The sequence below is a fragment of the Nerophis ophidion genome, linkage group LG11 (genome assembly GCF_033978795.1).
Source record: "Nerophis ophidion isolate RoL-2023_Sa linkage group LG11, RoL_Noph_v1.0, whole genome shotgun sequence".
In the NCBI taxonomy this organism is placed as follows: Eukaryota; Metazoa; Chordata; class Actinopteri; order Syngnathiformes; family Syngnathidae; genus Nerophis; species Nerophis ophidion.
The window spans coordinates 15,358,752-15,379,281 of NC_084621.1; the positions used below are offsets into that span (position 1 = coordinate 15,358,752).

Genomic DNA, 20,530 nt, shown 5'->3' on the forward strand with positions numbered 1-20,530 from the left:
TGCAGTGCCCAAAGATTTACAGCCTTAATAATTTACCAGGACAATGCCATTGCACAATACATAATATTATTAATACTACTTATGTGATTTCTCCGCCATCACTGTGAGAGACAATCAATTATTTTATCTTCAGAGGTTAATAACCCACTTTTTAACTGCAAGGTCAAAACCACCATGATTTACTACAAAAATGGGTTAAGATAGGCGCCAGCGCCCCCTGCGACCCCAAAGGGAATAAGCGGTAGAAAATGGATGGATGGATTATGGCAGGGGTATCAAACTCAATTTGCCTGGGGGCCACTGGATGCAGAAACTGGGTGAGGATTTCTTAAAAAATCTAACATGCACTTTTTATGAATGGCTTTCCCGTCCTAGCAACATACTTGCCAACCCTCACGATTTTTCCGAGAGACTCCTGAATTTCAGTGCACCTCCCGAAAATCTACCGGTGCAACCATTCTCCCGGATTTGTCCCAATTTTCACCCGGTCGACATTATTAAGGGCTGCCGTGACTGCACTGCCTTTAACGTCCTCTACAACAGTGGTTCTCAACCTTTTTTCACTGTGAACTGTGAACATTTTTTTAATTCAAGTACCCCCTAATCAGAGCAAAGCAATTTTGGTAGAAAAAAAGAGATAAAGAAGTAAAATACAGCACTATGTCATCAGTTTCTGATTTATTAAATTGTATAACAGTGCAAAATATTGATCATTTGTAGTGGTCTTTCTTGAATTATTTGGAAAAAAGGATATAAAAATAACTAAAAAACTTGTTGAAAAATAAACAAGTGAATCAATTATAAATAAAGATTTCTACACATAGAAGTAATCATCAACTTAAAGTGCTCTTTTTGGCGATTGAAAGTTGATGAATCCATCTGGATTCATCAACTTCATTCTAAACATTTCCTCACAAAAAAAGAAATCTTTAACATCAACATTTATGGAACATGTCCATAAAAAGTGTAGCTGTCAACACTGAATGTTGAATTGTTGTATTACTTTTTTTTACAGTTTATGAACTTACATTCATATTTCATTGAAGCATTGTTCAATTAACATATTTATAAAGGATTTATGAATTGCTGCAATTTTTTAGAATGTTATTAATAAATGTCACTTGTCCCTTTGCATACACCTTCAAGTACCTCCAGTGGTTCGCGCACCCCTAAAAGAGGACTACTGCTCCACTACATCGTGCACGCTTTGACATCACAGAACCAATGTGCCGGCTCCATAACATGTTGTATGAGACTTGTGCAGAACAACGTCAGTGGCTGCAAGACGTACTTGGTCAACAGCCATACAGGTCACACTGAGGGTGGCCGTATAAACAACTTCAACACTGTTACAAAGATGCGCCACACTTTGAACCCACACCAAACAAGAATGACAAACCCTTTTTGGGAGAATTTCCGTACCTTAACACAACGTAAAGGGGAACATTATCACCAGACCTATGTAAGCGTCAATATATACCTTGATGTTGCAGAAAAAAGACCATATATTTTTTTAACCGATTTCCAAACTCTAAATGGGTGAAATTTGGCGAATTAAACGCCTTTCTGTTTATCCCTCTCTGAGAGACGACGTCAGAACGTGACATCACATCGGTACTCAACGCCATTTTTCCCTACCAGTCAAATCAGCTGTCATTTTCCGTTTTTTCAACTGTTTTCCGGTACCTTGGAGACGTCATGCCTCGTCTGTGTGTTGTCGGAGGGTGTAACAACACGATCAGGGACGGATTCAAGTTGATTTACGTAGAATGTGCATCGATATGCTAATCGATGCTAACATGCTATTTAGGCTAGCTGAGTGTACATATTGCAGCATTATGCCTCATTTGTAGCTATATTTACATCTAGCCTTTCCCTCCATCCACATTTAATGCCAAACAAACACTTAGCCTACCGAGGATGTCGTGGTGGTTTGTGCAGCCCTTTGAGACACTAGTGATTTAGGGCTATATAAGTAAACATTGATTGATTGATTGATTAGCAATCCACAGATTTAAGTTGCTCCAGTGTCAAGAGATGCAAAAGTCCCTCGTTTGGTTTTTACCGGCGATGCTACGACAGAGATGGCACAGAGATGACAAGAATGTCTGGATATCCTGCAACACTGAAAGCAGATGCAATCCCAACGAAAAATTAAACGAAATAACAGAGGTGAGTTTTGTTGAAGTTATTGACTTATGTGCTAATCAGACATATTTGGTCGCGGCATGACTGCCAGCTAATCGATGCTAACATGCTATTTAGGCTACCTGTATGTACATTTGAAACTATATTTGCATCCAGTGTTTCCTTCCACCCACATTTAATGCGAAACAAACACTTACCAATCTACGGATTTAAGTTGATCCAGTGTCAATGCGAAAGTCCTGATCGGTTGGTCTGCACATTTTACCGGCGATGCTAACGCAGACATGCATGGCCCAATAGCGTCAATAGCTATTCGCTCAATAGCTTTCGTTCTCGCTATCTGCCTCCATACTCCAACCATCTGTTTCAATACATGCGTAATCTGTTGAATCGCTTAAACCGCTAAAATCCGAGTCTGAATCCGAGCTAATGTCACTATATCTTGCTGTGCTATTCGCCATTGTTTGTATCGGAATCGCTATGTGACGTCACAGGGAAACGGACAGTGGCTTAAGCAAATAGCAAAAATCAATCACTTTAAAGCTTTATTTAGGGACGGGTAAAATTTTGAAAAAATAAACCACTGGGAACTGATTTTTATTGGTTTTAACCCTTCTGAAATTGTGATAATGTTCTCCTTTAAACACAAGAGACCAAATACCTAGAACACCTTGCAGCCCTGAGTCTCCCGGGCAACAATATACACTACCTCAACCGACGCAAGTAGGGAGGCTGGGGGGTTGGTGGTAGCGGGTGGTGTATATTGTAGCCCGGAAGAGTTAAGGCTGCATGGGATTCTGGGTAATTGTTCTGTTATGTTTATGTTCTGTTACGAAGCGGACGTTCTCCCGAAATGTGTTTGTCATTCTTGTTTGGTGTGGGTTCACAGTTTGGCACATATTTGTAACAGTGTTAAAGTTTTGTTTACGGCCCCCCTAAGTGTGAGGTGTGTAGCTGTTGATCAAATATATTTTGCAATACCACACATGCGTCTTGCCAGATCCAACATATAACTGGAGTTGCATGCTGTCAATTCAGGATGTAGGGGGCGCTAAAGGCAGTGCCATTATGGCACTCCCTGAATATTGTTGATCTGGTAAATACGGACAGGGGCTTCGATAGAATTGGTGCCCTAAAATTCAGGGGTCTCCCGGGAAAATTGGGGACGTTGGCAAGTATGACGCTGTCAGCGCCCTTCACATTAAACTCGCGGGCTGCACCAACATTAAATTGTCATATCGAAGAGCGGGCCGTGTAATAACGTCTCGCGGGCCGCAATTGGCTCGGGGGCCGCGTTTTTGACACCCCTGGTTTATGGTATTGCTGTGTATTGTGTGAATGTGAGTGTGAATGTTGTCTGTCTATCTGTGTTGGCCCTGCGATGAGGTGGCGACTTGTCCAGGGTGTACCCTGCCTTCTGCCCGATTGTAGCTGAGATAGGTGCCAGCGCCCCCCGCAACCCCAAAAGGGAATAAGCGGTAGAAAATGGATGGATGGTTTGTTGGATTGATAAAAAAAAATAAAAAAAAAAATAAAATTACGTAAAAATAAAAAAAAATCGATTTAAAAAAAAAAAAAAGAGAATGATTCCGAATCGCACAACGTGAGAATCGCGATTCGTATTTGAATCAATTTTTCCACACACCCCTAGTTAGTAGTCTTGTAAGTCCTCCCAATAATTCGCAGTGTTGCTAAAAGTCACAATTTCGACGTCAAATAACAAGATTGTGTTGTGTTCAGGCGGCCCGGAAAGGTGGGAGTTGTGGCTCCAACGTGGCGGCGGAAAGAAGCAGGAGTTAAGCAGCTCACCTCAACCCGCGGCCGCCATTTTGACTGCAGCGCCGCCGAGCCTCGTCTCACGTGTCCTGCTTCTCCTCTCACATGACCCGAGTGTTTGTTCCCGTGATCAGACCTCCATCTCCACCTCCGTCCCCTGGCACCCTCGGCCCCGCACTGCGCCGCGACCCTGATGGATATGCTGGAACACAGTCTGGACACAGCCAGGTAAACAACAACAAGATGGCTAACTGACCAAGAGCTAACTCGGCTACATGCTAGCCCGGGCGCTTTTATTTCTTTCAAGAAGGTCGAGGCGAGAAAAGCGGCTTATTTCCCGCACGTTTTTTTTTTTATGGCGGGGGAAGTTTAGGTGGCTCGGTGAGCCGCGTGCTGGTTTGGGGTTGGCGCCGCAAAAACAGGATGACTTGTTGGGTAGAAATGACCAGAATGATGCTAGCAAAGTTAGCTCGGGGCTAGCTTTTACAAACCCCGTTTCCATATGAGTTGGGAAATTGTTTTGGATGTAAATATAAACACAATACAATGATTTGCAAATCATTATTAACCCATATTCAATTGAATACACTACAGAGACACGATATTTGATGTTCAGACTCATAAACTTTAATTTTTTTTTGTAAATAATAATTAACTTAGTATTTCATGGCTGCAACGCGTGCCAAAGTAGTTGGGAAAGGGCATGTTCACCACTGTGTTGCATCACCTTTTCTTTTGACAACACTCAATAAACGTTTGGGAACTGAGGAAACTAATTGTTGAAGCCTTGAAAGGGGAATTCTTTCCCATTCTTGTTTTATGTAGACCTTCAGTCGTTCAACAGTCGGGGGTCTCCGCTGTCGTATTTTACGCTTCATAATGCGCCACACATTTTCCATGGGAGACCGGTCTGGACTGCAGGCGGGCCAGGAAAGTACCCGCACTCTTTTACTACGAAGCCACGCTGTTGTAACACATAGTTTGGCATTGTCTTGCTGAATATAAAGGGAATACAATGATTTGCAAATTCTTTTCAACCCATATTCAGTTGAATGCACTACAAAGACAAGATATTTGATGCTCATACTCATAAACTTTATTTTTTTTGCAAATAATAATTAACATGGCTGCAACACATGCCAAAGTAGTTGGGAAAGGGCATGTTCACCACTGTATTACATCACTTTTTATTTTAACAACACTCAATAAACGTTTGGAAACTGAGGAAACTAATTGTTGAACCGGCGTGGCACAGTGGGATAGTGGCCGTCCCCAACCCGAGGGTCCCTGGTTCAAATCCCACCTAGTACCAACCTCGTCACGTCCGTTGTGTCCTGAGCAAGACACTTCACCCTTGCTCCTGATGGTGCTGGTTAGCGCCTTGAATGGCAGCTCCCTCCATCAGTGTGTGAATGGGTAAATGTGGAAGTAGTGTCAAAGCGCTTTGAGTACCTTGAAGGTAGAAAAGCGCTATACAAGTACAACCCATTTATCATTTAACCTTTGTAAGTGGAATTCTTTACCATTCTTGCTTGATGTGCAGCCCAAAGGCCTACTGAAATGAGATTTTCTTATTTAAACGGGGATAGCAGGTGCATTCTATGTGTCATACTTGATCATTTCGCGATATTGCCATATTTTTGCTGAAAGGATTTAGTAGTGAATTATATTTATATATCGCTTTTCTCAAGTGACTCAAAGCGCTTTACATAGTGACACCCAATATCTAAGTTACATTTAAACCAGTGTTGGTGGCACTGGGAGCAGGTGGGTAAAGTGTCTTGCCCAAAGACACAACGGCAGTGACTATGATGGCACAAGCGGGAATCGAACCTGCAACCCTCAAGTTGCTGGCACGGCCACTCTACCAACCGAGCTATCGACGATAAATTACGCAACTTTTGGTGCTGATAAAAAAGCCTTGCCTTTACCGGGAGTCGCAGACGATGACGTCACAAGGGTGAGGGCTCCTCACGTCCTCGAATTGTTTTTAATGTGAGCCTCCAGCAGCAAGAGCTATTCGGACCGAGAAAACGACAATTTCCCCATTAATTTGAGCGAGGATGAAAGATTCGTGGATGATGATATTGATAGCGAAGGACTAGAAGAAAAAAAAAGTGACTGCTCTGGGCGGCGGCAGTGGGAGCGTTTCAGATGTAATTAGACACATTTACTAGGATAATTCTGGAAGATCCCTTATCTGTTTATTGTTTTAATAGTGTTTTAGTTAGATTGTAAAGATATATCTCGAGGTCGGATGGCTGCGGTGAACACGCAGTGTCTCAGAGAGAAGCCAAGGAGCCAAGCTCACAGCTGCCTTTTAAACAGCTACTGCAGGAGGACAAATTATCCAATGATGTCTCCGGTAAGATATATATCACAATTTTCCCATCCAAAAACATGCTGGTTGATGTATAGAAACATGTTCGCTTGACCGCTATGTGTTAAAAACAAAGAAACACCGGCTGTGTCTCGGTGCTAAAGACAGCTGCAATACACCACTTTCCACCAACAGCATTGTTCTTTATAGTCTCCATTATTAATTGAATAAATTGCAAAAGATTCAGCAACACAGATGTGCAAATTACTGTGTAATTATGCGATGAAAAGAGACGACTTTTAGCCGTAACTGGTGCTAAGCTAATATTTCCTGACAGTCCGTGACGTCACGCGCAGGCGTCATCATTTCGCGACGTTTTCAACAGGAAACTCCGCGGGAAATTTAAAATTGTAGTTTAGTAAACTAAACTGTCCGTATTGGCATGTGTTGCAATGTTCATATTTCATCATTGATATATAAACTATCAGACTGTGTAGTAGTGGCTTTCAGTAGGCCTTTAAAGTTGATTAAATTGCAATTTTGAATTTCCCATGGAGTTTCTTTTTGAAAACGTCGCAAAAGGATGACATATTAGCCAGCACCACTTGCGGCTAAAATCCGTCTCTTTTCATTGCGCAATTACACAGTATTTTGGACATCAGTGTTGCTGAATCTTTTGCAATTTGTTCAATTAATAATGTAGAAGTCAAAGTAGAAATATGGAGGCCTTTAGCCACACAAACACAGAGAGTTTCCTTGTTTAAAATTCCCGGAGGTGAAGCTTTACTAAGGATCAGAGCGGTCAAGCGAACATGGTTCCCAACCACTTGTCAACTAGCATGTTTCGATGAGAAATTGTGGTAAAAAGTCGCTTCCTACCGGAGATCAGCGGAGCTTGCGCCGTCCATGCAGCTGCCGTGACCTCCCTCAGAGACTGGCGTCAACACACCCATGGACACACCCCTCCGACTATCAGGTACTATCTAACTCACTAAAACACTAGCAACACAAAAGAAAGATAAGGGATTTCCCAGAATTATCCTGTAACTGTGTCTAAAAACATCTGAATCGCTCCCAATGCAATCGCCTTTTTTATTTTAACTTTATTGATTTATTTTTTTTTTTTCTAGTCCTTCACTATCAAAATCCTCATCCACAAATCTTTCATCCTCACTCAAATTAATGTGGAAATTGTCGCTTTCTCGGTCCGAATCGCTCTTGATGCTGGAGGCTCACATTATAAACAATGTGAGGAGCCCTCACACCGGTGACGTCATCGTCTGCTACTTCCGGTAAAGGCAGGGCTTTTTTATTAGCAACCAAAAGTTGCTCACTTTATCGTTGATGTTCTCTATTAAATCCTTTCAGCAAAAATATGGCAATATCGCGAAATGATCAAGTATGGCACATAGAATGGACCTGCTATCCCCGTTTAAATAAGAAAATCTCATTTCAGTCGGCCTTTAAGTTGTTCAACAGTCCAGGGTCTTGTTGTCGTATTTTACGCTTCATAATAAAATAGAATAGAAAGTACTTTGTTCATCCCTGCGGGAAATTCAGCACCACAGTTCGCTCACAGTAAACAATAATAATAATAAATGATGTATAATATATATATATATAATATATGAATAATATAAATTCTACATATATTCTACATTTAAGTGCAGTCAAGAAGGAACATATGCATTATACAGTCTGATGGCTGTCGGTATGAAGGACCTCCTGTGTCGTTCCGTGTTATATTTTGGGAGTCTGAGCCTTCCACTGAACGTGCTCATTCTCTCCGCAAGGTCCGAGTGTAGTGGGTGGGAAGTGTTGTCCATGATGGCTCTGAGTTTTGCTAGACTTCTCCTCTCTGACACCACCGCCAGAGAGTCTAGCTCCACTCCCACCACGTTACTGGCCTTCTCTACCAACTTGTCCAGTCTGTATGTGTCCCTCGCTCTCAGCCCGCTGCCCCAGCAAGATCTTCAACATCTTTGTACAGACGTTGAAGGATCCTAGCCTCCTGATGCGCCACAGATTTTCGATGGGAGACATGTCTGGACTGCAGGCGGGCCAGGAAAGTACCTGCCCTCTTTTACTACAAAGCCACGCTGTTGTAACACTTGTCTTGATGAAATAAGCAGGGGCTTCCATGAAAACATTGCTTGGACGACAACATGTGTTGCTCCAAAACCTGTTAGGACCATTCAGCATTAATGGTGCCTTCACAGATGTGTAAGTTACCCATGCCTTGGGCACTAATACACCCCCATACCATCACAGATGCTGGCTTTTGAACTTTGCACCTATAACAATCCGGATGGTTATTTTCCTCTTTGTTCCGGAGGACACCACGTCCTCTGTTTCCAAATATAATTTGAAATGTGGACTCTTCAGACCACAGAACACTTTTCCACTTTGCATCAGTCCATCTTAGATGAGCTGGGGACTAGCGAAGCCGGCGGCGTTCCTTGGTGTTTTTGATAAATGGCTTTCGCTTTGCATAGTAGATTTTAACTCGCACTTACAGATGTAGCAACCAACTGTAGTTACTGACAGTGGTTTTATGAAGTGTTCCTGAGCCCATGTGGTGATATCCTTTACACACTGATGTCGGTTTTTGATGCAGTACCGCCTGAGGGATCAAAGTCCGTAATATCATCGCTTACGTGCAGTGATTTCTCCAGATTCTCTGAACTTTTTGATGATTTTACGGACCATGGATGGTAAAATCCCTAAATTCCTTGCAATAGCTCGTTGAGAAATGTTGTTCTAAAACTGTTCGACAATTTGGTGACCCTCGTCCCATCCTTGTTTGTTAATTATTTAGCATTTCATGGAAGCTGCTTTTATACCCAATCATGGCACCCACCTGTTCCCAATTAGCCTGCAAACCTGTGGGATGTTCCAAATAAGTGTTCGATGAGCATTCCTCAACTTTATCAGTTTTTATTGCCACCCTTCCCAACTTCTTAGTCACATGTTGCTGGTATCAAATTCTAAAGTTAATGATTATTTGCAAAAAAAAAAATGTTTATCAGTTTTGAACATCAAATATGTTGTCTTTGTAGCATATTCAACTGAATATGGGTTGAAAATGATTTGCAAATCATTGTATTCCGTTTATATTTACATCTAACACAATTTCCCAACTCATATGGAAACGGGGTTTGTAAAACATCAACAGAGCAAGTATTCAACTCAGTTGTTAAGAAGGACTTATTGTAATAAAGTTTCGTCTAACCTGTAAATAATGTCAATTTAAGGATTGGCCATACCATAACACTTTCTACTAACACAAACTATAGCCATTAATAAAGTCATACATTAAAATAACACATTATGTTTACGCTTGTCAAAGATCGTCTCTGTTAAAGAGGTTCACTTAGCCTACTGATGTGTATTTATAAATGGCTGATTTATATAGGCTATAGTAAGGTCTGTAGTTGTCAGGTACGAAACTTTGCCTTACTAGCCTATACAGTATAAATCATCCATGCCATTTAAAAATAAAAAAAAGATTGTCTCTGTTAGGATGACTGCAGTTTTAAGGCCTCAACTTCACATCCATATTGAATACATACTTCTTAAAAGGTTTTTATTCTAGTCCCCAAAACAGTCCCTAGAATATCTTCAGTGTGACATAGTTTTTGCAATAAATGCTTTAAAACAGCAAAGCGCTTTTGACATTTAGAGAACTTTTGATTAATATTCTTGTAATTGATGTATATATATAAATGATAAATGGGTTGTACTTGTATAGCGCTTTTCTACCTTCAAGGTACTCAAAGCGCTTTGACACTACTTCCACATTTACCCATTCACACACACATTCACACACTGATGGAGGGAGCTGCCATGCAAGGCGTCAACCAGCACCCATCAGGAGCAAGGGTAAAGTGTCTTGCTCAGGACACAACGGACGTGACGAGGTTGGTACTAGGTGGGATTTGAACCAGTGACCCTCGGGTTGCGCACGGCCACTCTCCCACTGCGCCACGCCGCCCCCTATAGATATATATATATATATATATATTAGTCAAATAAAGTTTGTGTAATCTGAAAATAATGTCAATGTAAGGTTTTGCCATACCATAACACCTTCTATAACACAAATGATAGCCATAAAGAAGGTCATACATTAAAATAACACATTATGTTGTGTGAACGCAGACTTGGACCAAAAGGACTAGACCGTACAACTTTATGCAAATGCTTAACAGGAGAGCATTATTTGGTCCACTGATAAAAAGATACTAGCGCGATCACGAACTACACTGCACTGAAGTGACCACCAAGTATATATTTCTTTTAAATCGTTGGTTCAGACCATAGTACCGAACTACACTGGTTTTATTTTTGACAACAGTTGTGCTCACTAAAACGGTATTTTTTTGTGTTTATCTACAGCCAAGATAAACAAGAAGAAGACGGGCAGGCATCTGAAGGTAAACGTTAAACACAAATATTACTTGTACATAAATAAACATGCTGTATGTTCGTATTTGTGGAAATGCATGCACCGACATGTTGGGCTACTGTAGTTTATAGGGGTGTCAAAAAATTGTTTTTGAGTAAATCACAATTCTGTTTTGTAATGGTTCTTAATTGATAAAAAATAAAATAATGTGCATCGTTTTTTTTGTTTTTTTTAGTTCTTTTTTACCTATCCAAGAGGCTGGAGGGGATATATATTGTTGATGTAGATGATCTATATCTGCTGTACAGATTTACTTTAGAAAAGAGAAGTGTGGGATACCTCTCTATTTGCTTTATTTGTATTTGACTTTATTAAATGTTTGGCTAGAATTTTTGGAAACAAAACCAGTTTTCTTTTAAGTAATATCGAACTTGATCAGCTCTTTTTATCTATTTTATGGTTGAATGTAGTTAAACATAGAACTGGCATCCAAGGTTATTAAAAAGTATACCATTTTAACCGAGAATCAATTTGGAGTTGAATCGTGACCCCCGTTGCATAATACATAATATTATTAATACTACTTATGTGATGTCACCACCATCACTGTGAGAGACAATCAATTATTTTATCTTCTGAGGTTAACAAACCACTTTTTGACTGCCAGGCCAAAACCACCATGATTTACAACAAAAATGGGCTAAGAACTTAAAAAAGCCTTATTAAAAGATAGAAAGATTGTTTTTAAGAAACACTTACAATTTTCATGTCAATACAAAATTTACACTATGGGGAAAAGTAGTTATAATTAATCTTTTATATCTTTATCTGTATTTTGAACGTAATTTACCATGGTAGAAAAATACAAAAGTGTGTTTTCCCAACAATAATTTGGCAATAACTATAAATGCACTGTAAAAGAAATTGCTGGCTTGCATATGATGTCATGTCCCTTTTGCTTCGTTGCGATGTAATGCACTTGGACCGCAAACAAGCCCGAGCCGAGTGATGGATAAAGAGTTTGAGCTTTCCAAGCGTTCAAATCGAGAGATATATAAGAGCTTTTGATAGAGTCCTGAAATAAAATGGTTGGTAAAGGGAATACAGTCAGGGAAAATACAAGTGTGTCAGGGGAAATGGCTGTCAAACATGTTGCTTTAGTCTTGTGGAGGACAGTCAGACCATACTTGTGACTGCAGTGATCACTTCATAAAGGTTTGTCTTTGATTGATTGATTGATTGATACTTTTATTAGTAGATTGCACAGTACAGTACATATTCCGTACAATTGACCACTAAATGGTAACACCCGAATAAGTTTTTCAACTTGTTTAAGTCGGGGTCCACGTTAATCAATTCATGGTAAAAATATATACTATCAACATAATACAGTCATCACACAAGTTAATCATCATGGTATGTACATTGAATTATTTACATTATTTACAATCCGGGGGGTGGGATGAGGAGCTTTGGTTGATATCAGAACTTCAGTCATCAACAATTGCATCAACAGAGAAATGTGGACATTGAAACAGTGTAGGTCTTACAGTAGGATATGTACAGCCAGCAGAGAACATAGTGAGTTCAGATAGCATAAGAACAAGTATATACATTAGAAGTACATTTGAGTTGTTTATAATCCGGGGAGATGGGATGTGAATGGAGGAGGGTGTTAGTAAAGTGTTGAAGTTGCCTGGAGGTGTTGTTTTAGAGCGGTTTTGAAGGAATATAGAGATGCACTTACTTTTATACCTGTTGGGAGTGCATTCCACATTGATGTGGCATAGAAAGAGAATGAGTTAAGACCTTTGTTAGATCGAAATCTGGGTTTAACGTGGTTTGTGGAGCTCCCCCTGGTGTTGTGGTTATGGCGGTCATTTACGTTAAGGAAATAGTTTGACATGTACTTCGGTATCAAAGAGGTGTAGCGGATTTTATAGACTAGGCTCAGTGCAAGTTGTTTTACTCTGTCCTCCACCCTGAGCCAGCCCACTTTGGAGAAGTGGGTTGGATTGAGGTGTGATCTGGGGTGGAGGTCTAAAAGAAACCGGATTAGCTTATTCTGGGATGTTTGGAGTCTAGATTTGAGGGTTTTGGAGGTGCTGGGGTACCAGGAGGTGCAAGCGTAATCAAAGAAGGGTTGAATGAGAGTTCCCGCTAGAATCCTCAAGGTGTTTTTGTTGACCAGAGAGGAGATTCTGTAGAGGAATCTCGTTCTTTGGTTGACCTTTTTGATCACCTTGGTTGCCATTTTATCACAGGAAAGATTAGCCTCTAGAATGGAACCTAGGTAGGTAATCTCATCCTTCCTGGTGATAACAATGTCACCCACTTTTATAGTGAAGTCACTGACCTTCTTAAGTTTGATATGGGACCCAAATAGGATGGATTACGTTTTACCTAAGTGTATGGATAGCTTGTTGTCAGCGAGCCAGGTGCAAATATTGAGGAGTTCAGCACTGAGGATTTGTTCCACCTGTGACTTGTCCTTGCCGGATACCAGCAGGGCCGAGTCATCCGCAAACAGGAACAATTCACAGTGGCATGCTGATGGCATGTCATTCACGTATATTAGGAATGGTAAAGGTCCTAGTATACTCCCCTGAGGGACTCCACAGCTTACTGAGAGGGGAGGGGACATGGTGCCGTTCACCTCTACCACCTGTTTCCTCCCCTCCAAGTATGATTGCATCCAGCTTGATGAGGTTTCGTCGAATCCGATTGCTCGGAGCTTATCCAACAGTATAGCATGGTTAACGGTGTCAAAGGCCTTCTGAATGTCCAGCATGACCATGCCGCAGTATTTGCCCGCGTCCACCTCATGTTTGATGTGGTCGGTCAGATAGAGAAGGCATGTGTCAGTGGAGTGGTTAGTTCTGAAGCCGGATTGGAATTTGTACATTAGTTTATTAGTAGCAAGGTATCTATCAACCTGTTCATAAACTATTTTCTCCATTACTTTCGAAATGGAACTGAGAATAGAAACAGGTCGGTAGTTACCAGGTTCTAATTTGCTTCCTTTTTTATAAAGGGGGGTTACTCTAGCTATCTTGAAATCCTTGGGTACTTGGCCTTGTTTGATTGAGAGGTTTATTATATGAGTGATTATTGGGGCAATGGTGGTGGCAGAGTCCATGAGGAATCTGAACATTTGATTTGTTGGAGAAACTGTCTGTGAGGCAACTGGGTTTATTCTTTACTATACAATTAGTGTTTGAGATCAGAAATAACCCTAAACTATGGACAAGAAATTGCATTAGTTTGTTTGTGCTCTTTTAAATTATGCCTAAATATACTCACAAAGACTTCGATTGTGGAAATAAACTAACATCATGTCAAGTCCTGGTAATAAATATTGTGATTGTTGCTCCAATCCGCCGGGTTCTCGTTGTCGATTTTCATAGCGGGAATTAAAAGCTAGTTGTTGTTGTTGCTTTTGTGCAGGGAAGCCTGCACTAAGCCTTTATTTGACATGGATGACAACACTATAAGTCTTTAGTGCTCTTTTTTGGCATCAAAATATATCCTTAATAGTATTGGCAACTAGAATCATTTATTATTTTTTTCATTTATTTCAGGCAATGACGTAAAAAAAGTACAAGGTAGACAACACATTATAATATAAATTCATATAATGCAAAAGGTAATGTACAGTATGTAAGCATGATGATCAGTTTTGACTGAAAGGGAGTGGGAAGAAGGTAATTTATTTAATCCCACCCCCATTTCTCCATTCAGTAATTAATACATTGAGTTGCACTGTTGCTTTGGTCAAGGATTATAATACAAATGTATCGTGGTGGCATTACTACAGGTAACAATAATTATTACACTGTAACAATGATTTTTATCCACTATGTAGGAAGAATGGACATACAAACAATGGTAAGGGACAAAATACCAACAATGGTAATAGACAACATAGCACATGTTAACACTTTGAGACAGAATAAAACATCAGGTCAATTTAAAGACCCTCATTTTTATATTTGAACCAGACCCGATGTTTGTAAAATAGTTGAAATCGATTAATAGTTTGGTATTGCTTGTGTTTTAAGTCCGGTTTGTTCCATAGTTAGATTGATACATCTCTTGTAGGCTTACCAGCATACCAAATCTTCCATCCATCCATCCATTTTCTACCGCTTATTCCTTTTCGGGGTCGCGGGGGGCGCTGGCGCCTATCTCAGCTACAATCGGGCGGAAGGCGAGGTACACCCTGGACAAGTCGCCACCTCATCGCAGGCATACCGAATCTTGATATCACAAAATATTGTTGGAAAGCAAACATTGCTGAACAGGGAAATCTAGATGAACAATGAGACAAAATATCAACTTCTCACAATTAAAACCACTGTGGACATAAATTAGAGATAACAAACTATTTGTAGCAGGAAATCAACTGCAAAAATTGAACTTATCCTTTTTCTCATCCGCATCATCATCATATGATTAAATACGTTACTTACTGTTGCACGAATAAGTTCAACATTATCTTTTATGGATTAATGCTTAAATGGTGAAACCCTCCAAATGTAAAGACAGGATGTGCATCTAATCTTTTCTTCTTTAAATCCTCCTCAGTGTGGAACAGAGGTGGGTAGTAACACGCCACATTTACTCCGTTACATCTACTTGAGTAACTTTTGGGATAAATTGTACTTCTAAGAGTAGTTTTAATGCAACATACTTTTACTTGAGTATAATTATAGACAAGAAACGCTACTTTTACTCCACTCCATTTATCTACATTCAGCTCGCTACTCGCTGCTGATTTTTATCCATCTGTTAATGCACGCTTTTTTTTTTTTTGGTTTGTCAGGCAGACCTTCAGAGTAGGATCTATCACATGCCTGCGTTTCACCAATCAAACGCAGTCACTGGTGACGTTTGACTCTGTTTCACCAATCAGATGCAGTCACTGGTGACGTTTGACTCTGTTTCACCAATCAAATGCAGTCACTTGTGTCGTTTGACTCCGTTTCACCAATCAAACAGAGCCAGGTGGTCACATGATTAGCTGCACTTTTTTTTTAATATAAACCTTTATTTATAAATTTCAACATTTACAAACAGTTGAAAATAATAATCAAAGCAAGTACAAAAACAGCACAAAACAGTATAAAAACCGTACAAAACAGCGCCAGGGGGTTGTAAATTCAAAGTAACTAAAATAGAATGCCAAAAAAATATATATATATATGGCTTCACGGTGGCAGAGGGGTTAGTGCGTCTGCCTCACAATACGAAGTTCCTGCAGTCCTGGGTTCAAATCCAGGCTCGGGATCTTTCTGTGTGGAGTTTGTATGTTCTCCCCGTGAATGCGTGGGTTCCCTCCGGGTACTCCGGCTTCCTCCCACTTCCAAAAACATGCACCTGGGGATAGGTTGATTGGCAACACAAAATTGGCCCTAGTGTTTGAATGTGAGTGTGAATGTTGTCTATCTGTGTTGGCCCTGCGATGAGGTGGCGACTTGTCCAGGGTGTACCCCGCCTTCCGCCCGATTGTAGCTGAGATAGGCGCCAGCACCCCCCGCGACCCCAAAAGGGAATAAGCGGTAGAAAATGGATGGATATATATACATATATACATATATATATATATATATATATATATATATATATATATAAGTGCAAAGCCATGGGCTCACTCGATCTTGGTAAATAACTTAAATTTGGAACAGGGCATCATCATTTTACAGCTTTTTGGTTGTCAGAGGTAGAGTGTTTTAATGTAGAGTTCTAAATCTTTTTTAAAAGCACAAAAAACAGGTCTGGTATTGAGAAACTTACATTTATGAATATAAAACTTAGCCAATAGTATAATGAGGTTGCAATGGTAAAATTAATTTTAAATTTTTTTTTTCAATACAGTGTAAAACCAAATATATATTATTTAATATATATTATTGTTTTAGTTGCTTAAGAGATATTCCTGGCCCTGAATTTGTTCATTGCTATTTGTATGTTTTTTTGCATTACTTGTTGCCGTCATCATTAAACGAACAGGTTACTCGTCAGTTACTCAGTACTTGAGTCGTTTTTTCACAACATACTTTTTACTTTTACTCAAGTAAATATTTGGGTGATTACTCTTTACTTTTACTTGAGTAATACATCTCTAAAGTAACAGTACTCTTACTTGAGTACAATGTACAATTTCTGGCTACCCAACCCACATCTGGTGTGGAAGGAAGTGCAGTCGAGCAGTAACTTTCAGTTTCACCGTCAACTTCGGTGATGATGGCTTAAACCTTTAGAAAATGGTATTTTCTAAGAGTTTATAAATCCACTCTATCCCATTTTAATATTGTTTCAGGATAGCTTATACATTTCCCTCCTAAACTTTTCAAAATAAGCCAAGTGTACACTGTTGCAGGTAAATAAACAATAGCCTGATGGGACTCTTGCCCTCCACTTGAAACCCAGATGTGCCTCTAAGTCACCTGATCGCATGGGAGGGCTGACATTATGCTACAATTAACCAGCAGCGTTCCTCCTGGCTGCAGCCAACATGGTGATTAAAATGTATGAATTTATGTACAAACCTTGTTTCCATATGAGTTGGGAAATTGTGTTAGATGTAAATATAAACAGAATACAATGTTTTTCAAATCATTTTCAACCCATATTCAGTTGAATATGCTACAAAGGCAACATATTTGATGTTCAAACTAATAAACTTTTTTTTTTTGCAAATAATCATAACTTTAGAATTTGATGCCAGCAACACGTGACAAAGAAGTTGGGAAAGGTGGCAATAAATACTGATAAACTTGAGGAATGCTCATCAAACACTTATATGTATGGAACATCCCACAGGTGTGCAGGCTAATTGGGAACAGGTGGGTGCCATGATTGGGTATAAAAGCAGCTTCCATGAAATGCTAAGTAATTCACAAACAAGGATGCGTCGAGGGTCACCACTTTGTAAGCAAATTGTCAAACAGTTTTAAAACATTTCTCAATGAGCTATTACAAGGAATTTGGGGATTTTACCATCCATGGTCCGTGAAATCATCAAAAAGTTCAGAGAATCTGGAGAAATCACTGCACGTAAGTGATGATAGTACGAACTTTTGATCCCTCAGGCGGTACTGCATCAAAAACCAACATGGGTGTGTAAAGAATATCACCACATGGGCTCAGGAACACTTCATAAAACCACTGTCAGTAACTACAGTTGGTCGCTACATCTGTAAGTGCAAGTTAAAACTCTACTATGCAAAGCCAAACCCATTTATCAACAATATACAGAAACGCCGCCGGCTTGGTTGGGCCCGAGCTCACCTAAGATGGACTAATGCAAAGTGGAAAGGTGTTCTGTGGTCTGACAAGTCCACATTTCAAACTATATTTGGAAACAGAGGACGTGGTGTCCTCCAGAACAAAGAGGAAAATAACCATTCGGATTGTTATAGGTGCAAAGTTCAAAAGCCAGCATCTGTGATGGTATTGGGGTGCATTATTGCCCAAGGCATGGGTAATTTACACATCTGTGAAGGCACCATTAATGCTGAAAGGTCCATACAATTTTGGAGCAACATATGTTGTCATCCAAGCAATGTTATGGACGCCCCTGCTTATTCCAGTAAAAGTTTTACAACAGCGTGGCTTTGTAAAAAAAGAGTGCGGGTACTTTCCCGGCCCGCATGCAGTCCAGACCCGTCTCCCATGGAAAATGTGTGGTGCATTATGAAGCATAAAATACGACAGCGGAGACCACGGACTGTTGAAGGACTGAAGTTTTACATAAAACAAGAATGGGAAAGAATTCCACTTTCAAAGCTTCAACAATTAGTTTCCTCAGTTCCCAAACGTTTATTGAGTGTTGTTAAAAAAAAAGGTTATGCAACACAGTGGTGAACATGTCCTTTCCCAACTACTTTGGCATGTGTTGCAGCCATGAAATTCTGAGTTAATTATTATTTGCAAAAAAAATAAAGTTTATGAGTTTGAACATCAAATATCTTGTCTTTGTAGTGCATTCAACTGAATATGGGTTGAAAAGGATTTGCAAATCATTGTATTCCGTTTATATTTACATCTAACACAATTTCCAAACTCATATGGAAACGGGGTCTGTATAAAATATACACATATGATGCAATATAACTTACTTAAAGGATTATAGTTTGCTATGTTAAGAGTGCCATGTAAGGTATTTTAATCAAAGACGCAGACACATAATTAAATATTTATGTGTGAGATGGTTTTATTGACTGAAAGAAAACATTAAATGCCAGTATTTGTCCACATAAGTCAACGTTTGCATAATAAGTGCACTGAAACTATATTACTGGTAGTTGCTGGACTAGAAGGTCATGGGGACTTGGCTTGTGTTGATAAACGTGCAGCAGGACATTGTGACCTGACAGTATTCCATCTGTAAGATAGATAGATAGTACTTTATTGATTCCTTCAGGAGAGTTCCTTCAGGAAAATTAAAATTCCAGGAGCAGTGTACAGAGTTGAGATCAATTTAAAAAAAAAAAGAGTAAACAAATAATGTTGTTTGTGTTTAAATCACTACTTCTAGATTATGTCTTACTAGATGTTGTCGTGACTGAAAAAACATTTCCTTCTGGGCTTCTTCAGACGGAACCGACGAGCAGACGGCTGTCACGATAGCCAGCGTACAGCAAGCCTCAGCGTTTGGGGATCACAACATACAATACCAGTTTCGTGCAGAGGGCGGACAGGTAAGTCCAGACTGCATGCACTGTTTAACCTCAGGGTCGGCAACCAGTGGCTCTTCAGCTTTTTCAAAAATGTACAAAAATAGAAAGATAGGGTAAAAAATATATTTAGTTTTAATATGGTTTATGCAGGAGGACAAACTCAACACAACTCTTCCTAATTGTTAGACAGCCCACTGTTTAATATGTTTGTAGCCAGCTACTAGCTAGCTTGAGCTGTTCGGGATGTCACGGTATGAACATTTCTTACCATGGTTATTGTGACCAAAAATATCACTGTTACCATTATTACTGCTGTATTTTAAAATGTGTTCAACATTTTCAAAAAGTACTTATACTGAAGTCTTTCAACCAGGGTTTAAAAAAACAAAACACAAAATGATATCCTTTTGAAGAAGAAAAAAGTTTATAGATAAGAACACAAGCATTATAAATAAAGTGATATGGCAAAAAAAATACCATACATAAATAAAAATAAATGTGAAAATTGTGCAAGATGGCACCTGATGGCCATAAGACAGGGGTGTCCAAACTTTTTCCACTTAGGGCCGCAGACTGAAAAATCAAAGCAAGCGGGGGCCATTTTGACATTTCTCTATTTCAAAAACCAATACAATATATGTATAACAAATATACATTTAGGCCTCAACTCAGGCTTGATCCCGGGGACCCCAAAGTGTTTTGGTCAAAAAAAATATTAAAAATGTGTCATTATTCTGTATAATTTTGTTTTATTATTATTCAAGTTTTAAATCTCCAGATCAACATTAAGTCCATCTGTCAATACAATGACTTTAAAGATTTAAGTTGTATGCTCTTTTTGTCAAAGAAAACCCTGTTTTTTGATGGAAAAAAAACACAAAATATGCAATATTATCACCCAATATTTTTTTCAAGTGGAATGTTTGAGATTATATAATAATTGGAGCCTTAAAAAAGTCAATAACTAATAAGACCATTGATAAATAATTCATTATTATTTTTTGAGCAGTGACACTTAAAAACAAATCACACTAAAATGATTGGGGAGCCAAAAGGGTCCTCTCATTAAAGCGTTAAAAAATAAAATATAAATTTTTTTACTGTTTACTTTTAACACAATAATCTCGAGATCAACTTCAGATCCATCCTTCAATTATAAGTTTTATTGTTGTTTGTTTTTGTTTGTTCATTTTA

At 39.4% G+C, this 20,530-nt stretch overlaps 1 protein-coding gene across 5 annotated transcripts in view; it reads left to right on the forward strand.

Moving 5' to 3' along the window:
- Nucleotides 1-3,794: 3,794 nt before the first annotated feature.
- LOC133561690 (upstream stimulatory factor 2) overlaps nt 3,795-20,530 on the forward strand; it is a 43,487-nt gene continuing 26,751 nt past the window's right edge. For 4 of the 5 annotated variants that reach the window (XR_009808758.1, XM_061915144.1, XM_061915146.1 and 1 more), the window contains exons 1-3: nt 3,889-4,152; nt 10,643-10,680; nt 19,254-19,357. Coding sequence is in view for 4 of the 5 variants with exons in the window: in XM_061915144.1 (XP_061771128.1) it covers nt 4,118-4,152; nt 10,643-10,680; nt 19,254-19,357 (177 nt within the window). In the remaining variant the exon portion in view is untranslated. Of the gene's footprint in view, nt 3,811-3,888; nt 4,153-10,642; nt 10,681-19,253; nt 19,358-20,530 lie in introns of those variants that run through there. The other variant, XM_061915145.1, reaches the window with a different exon arrangement.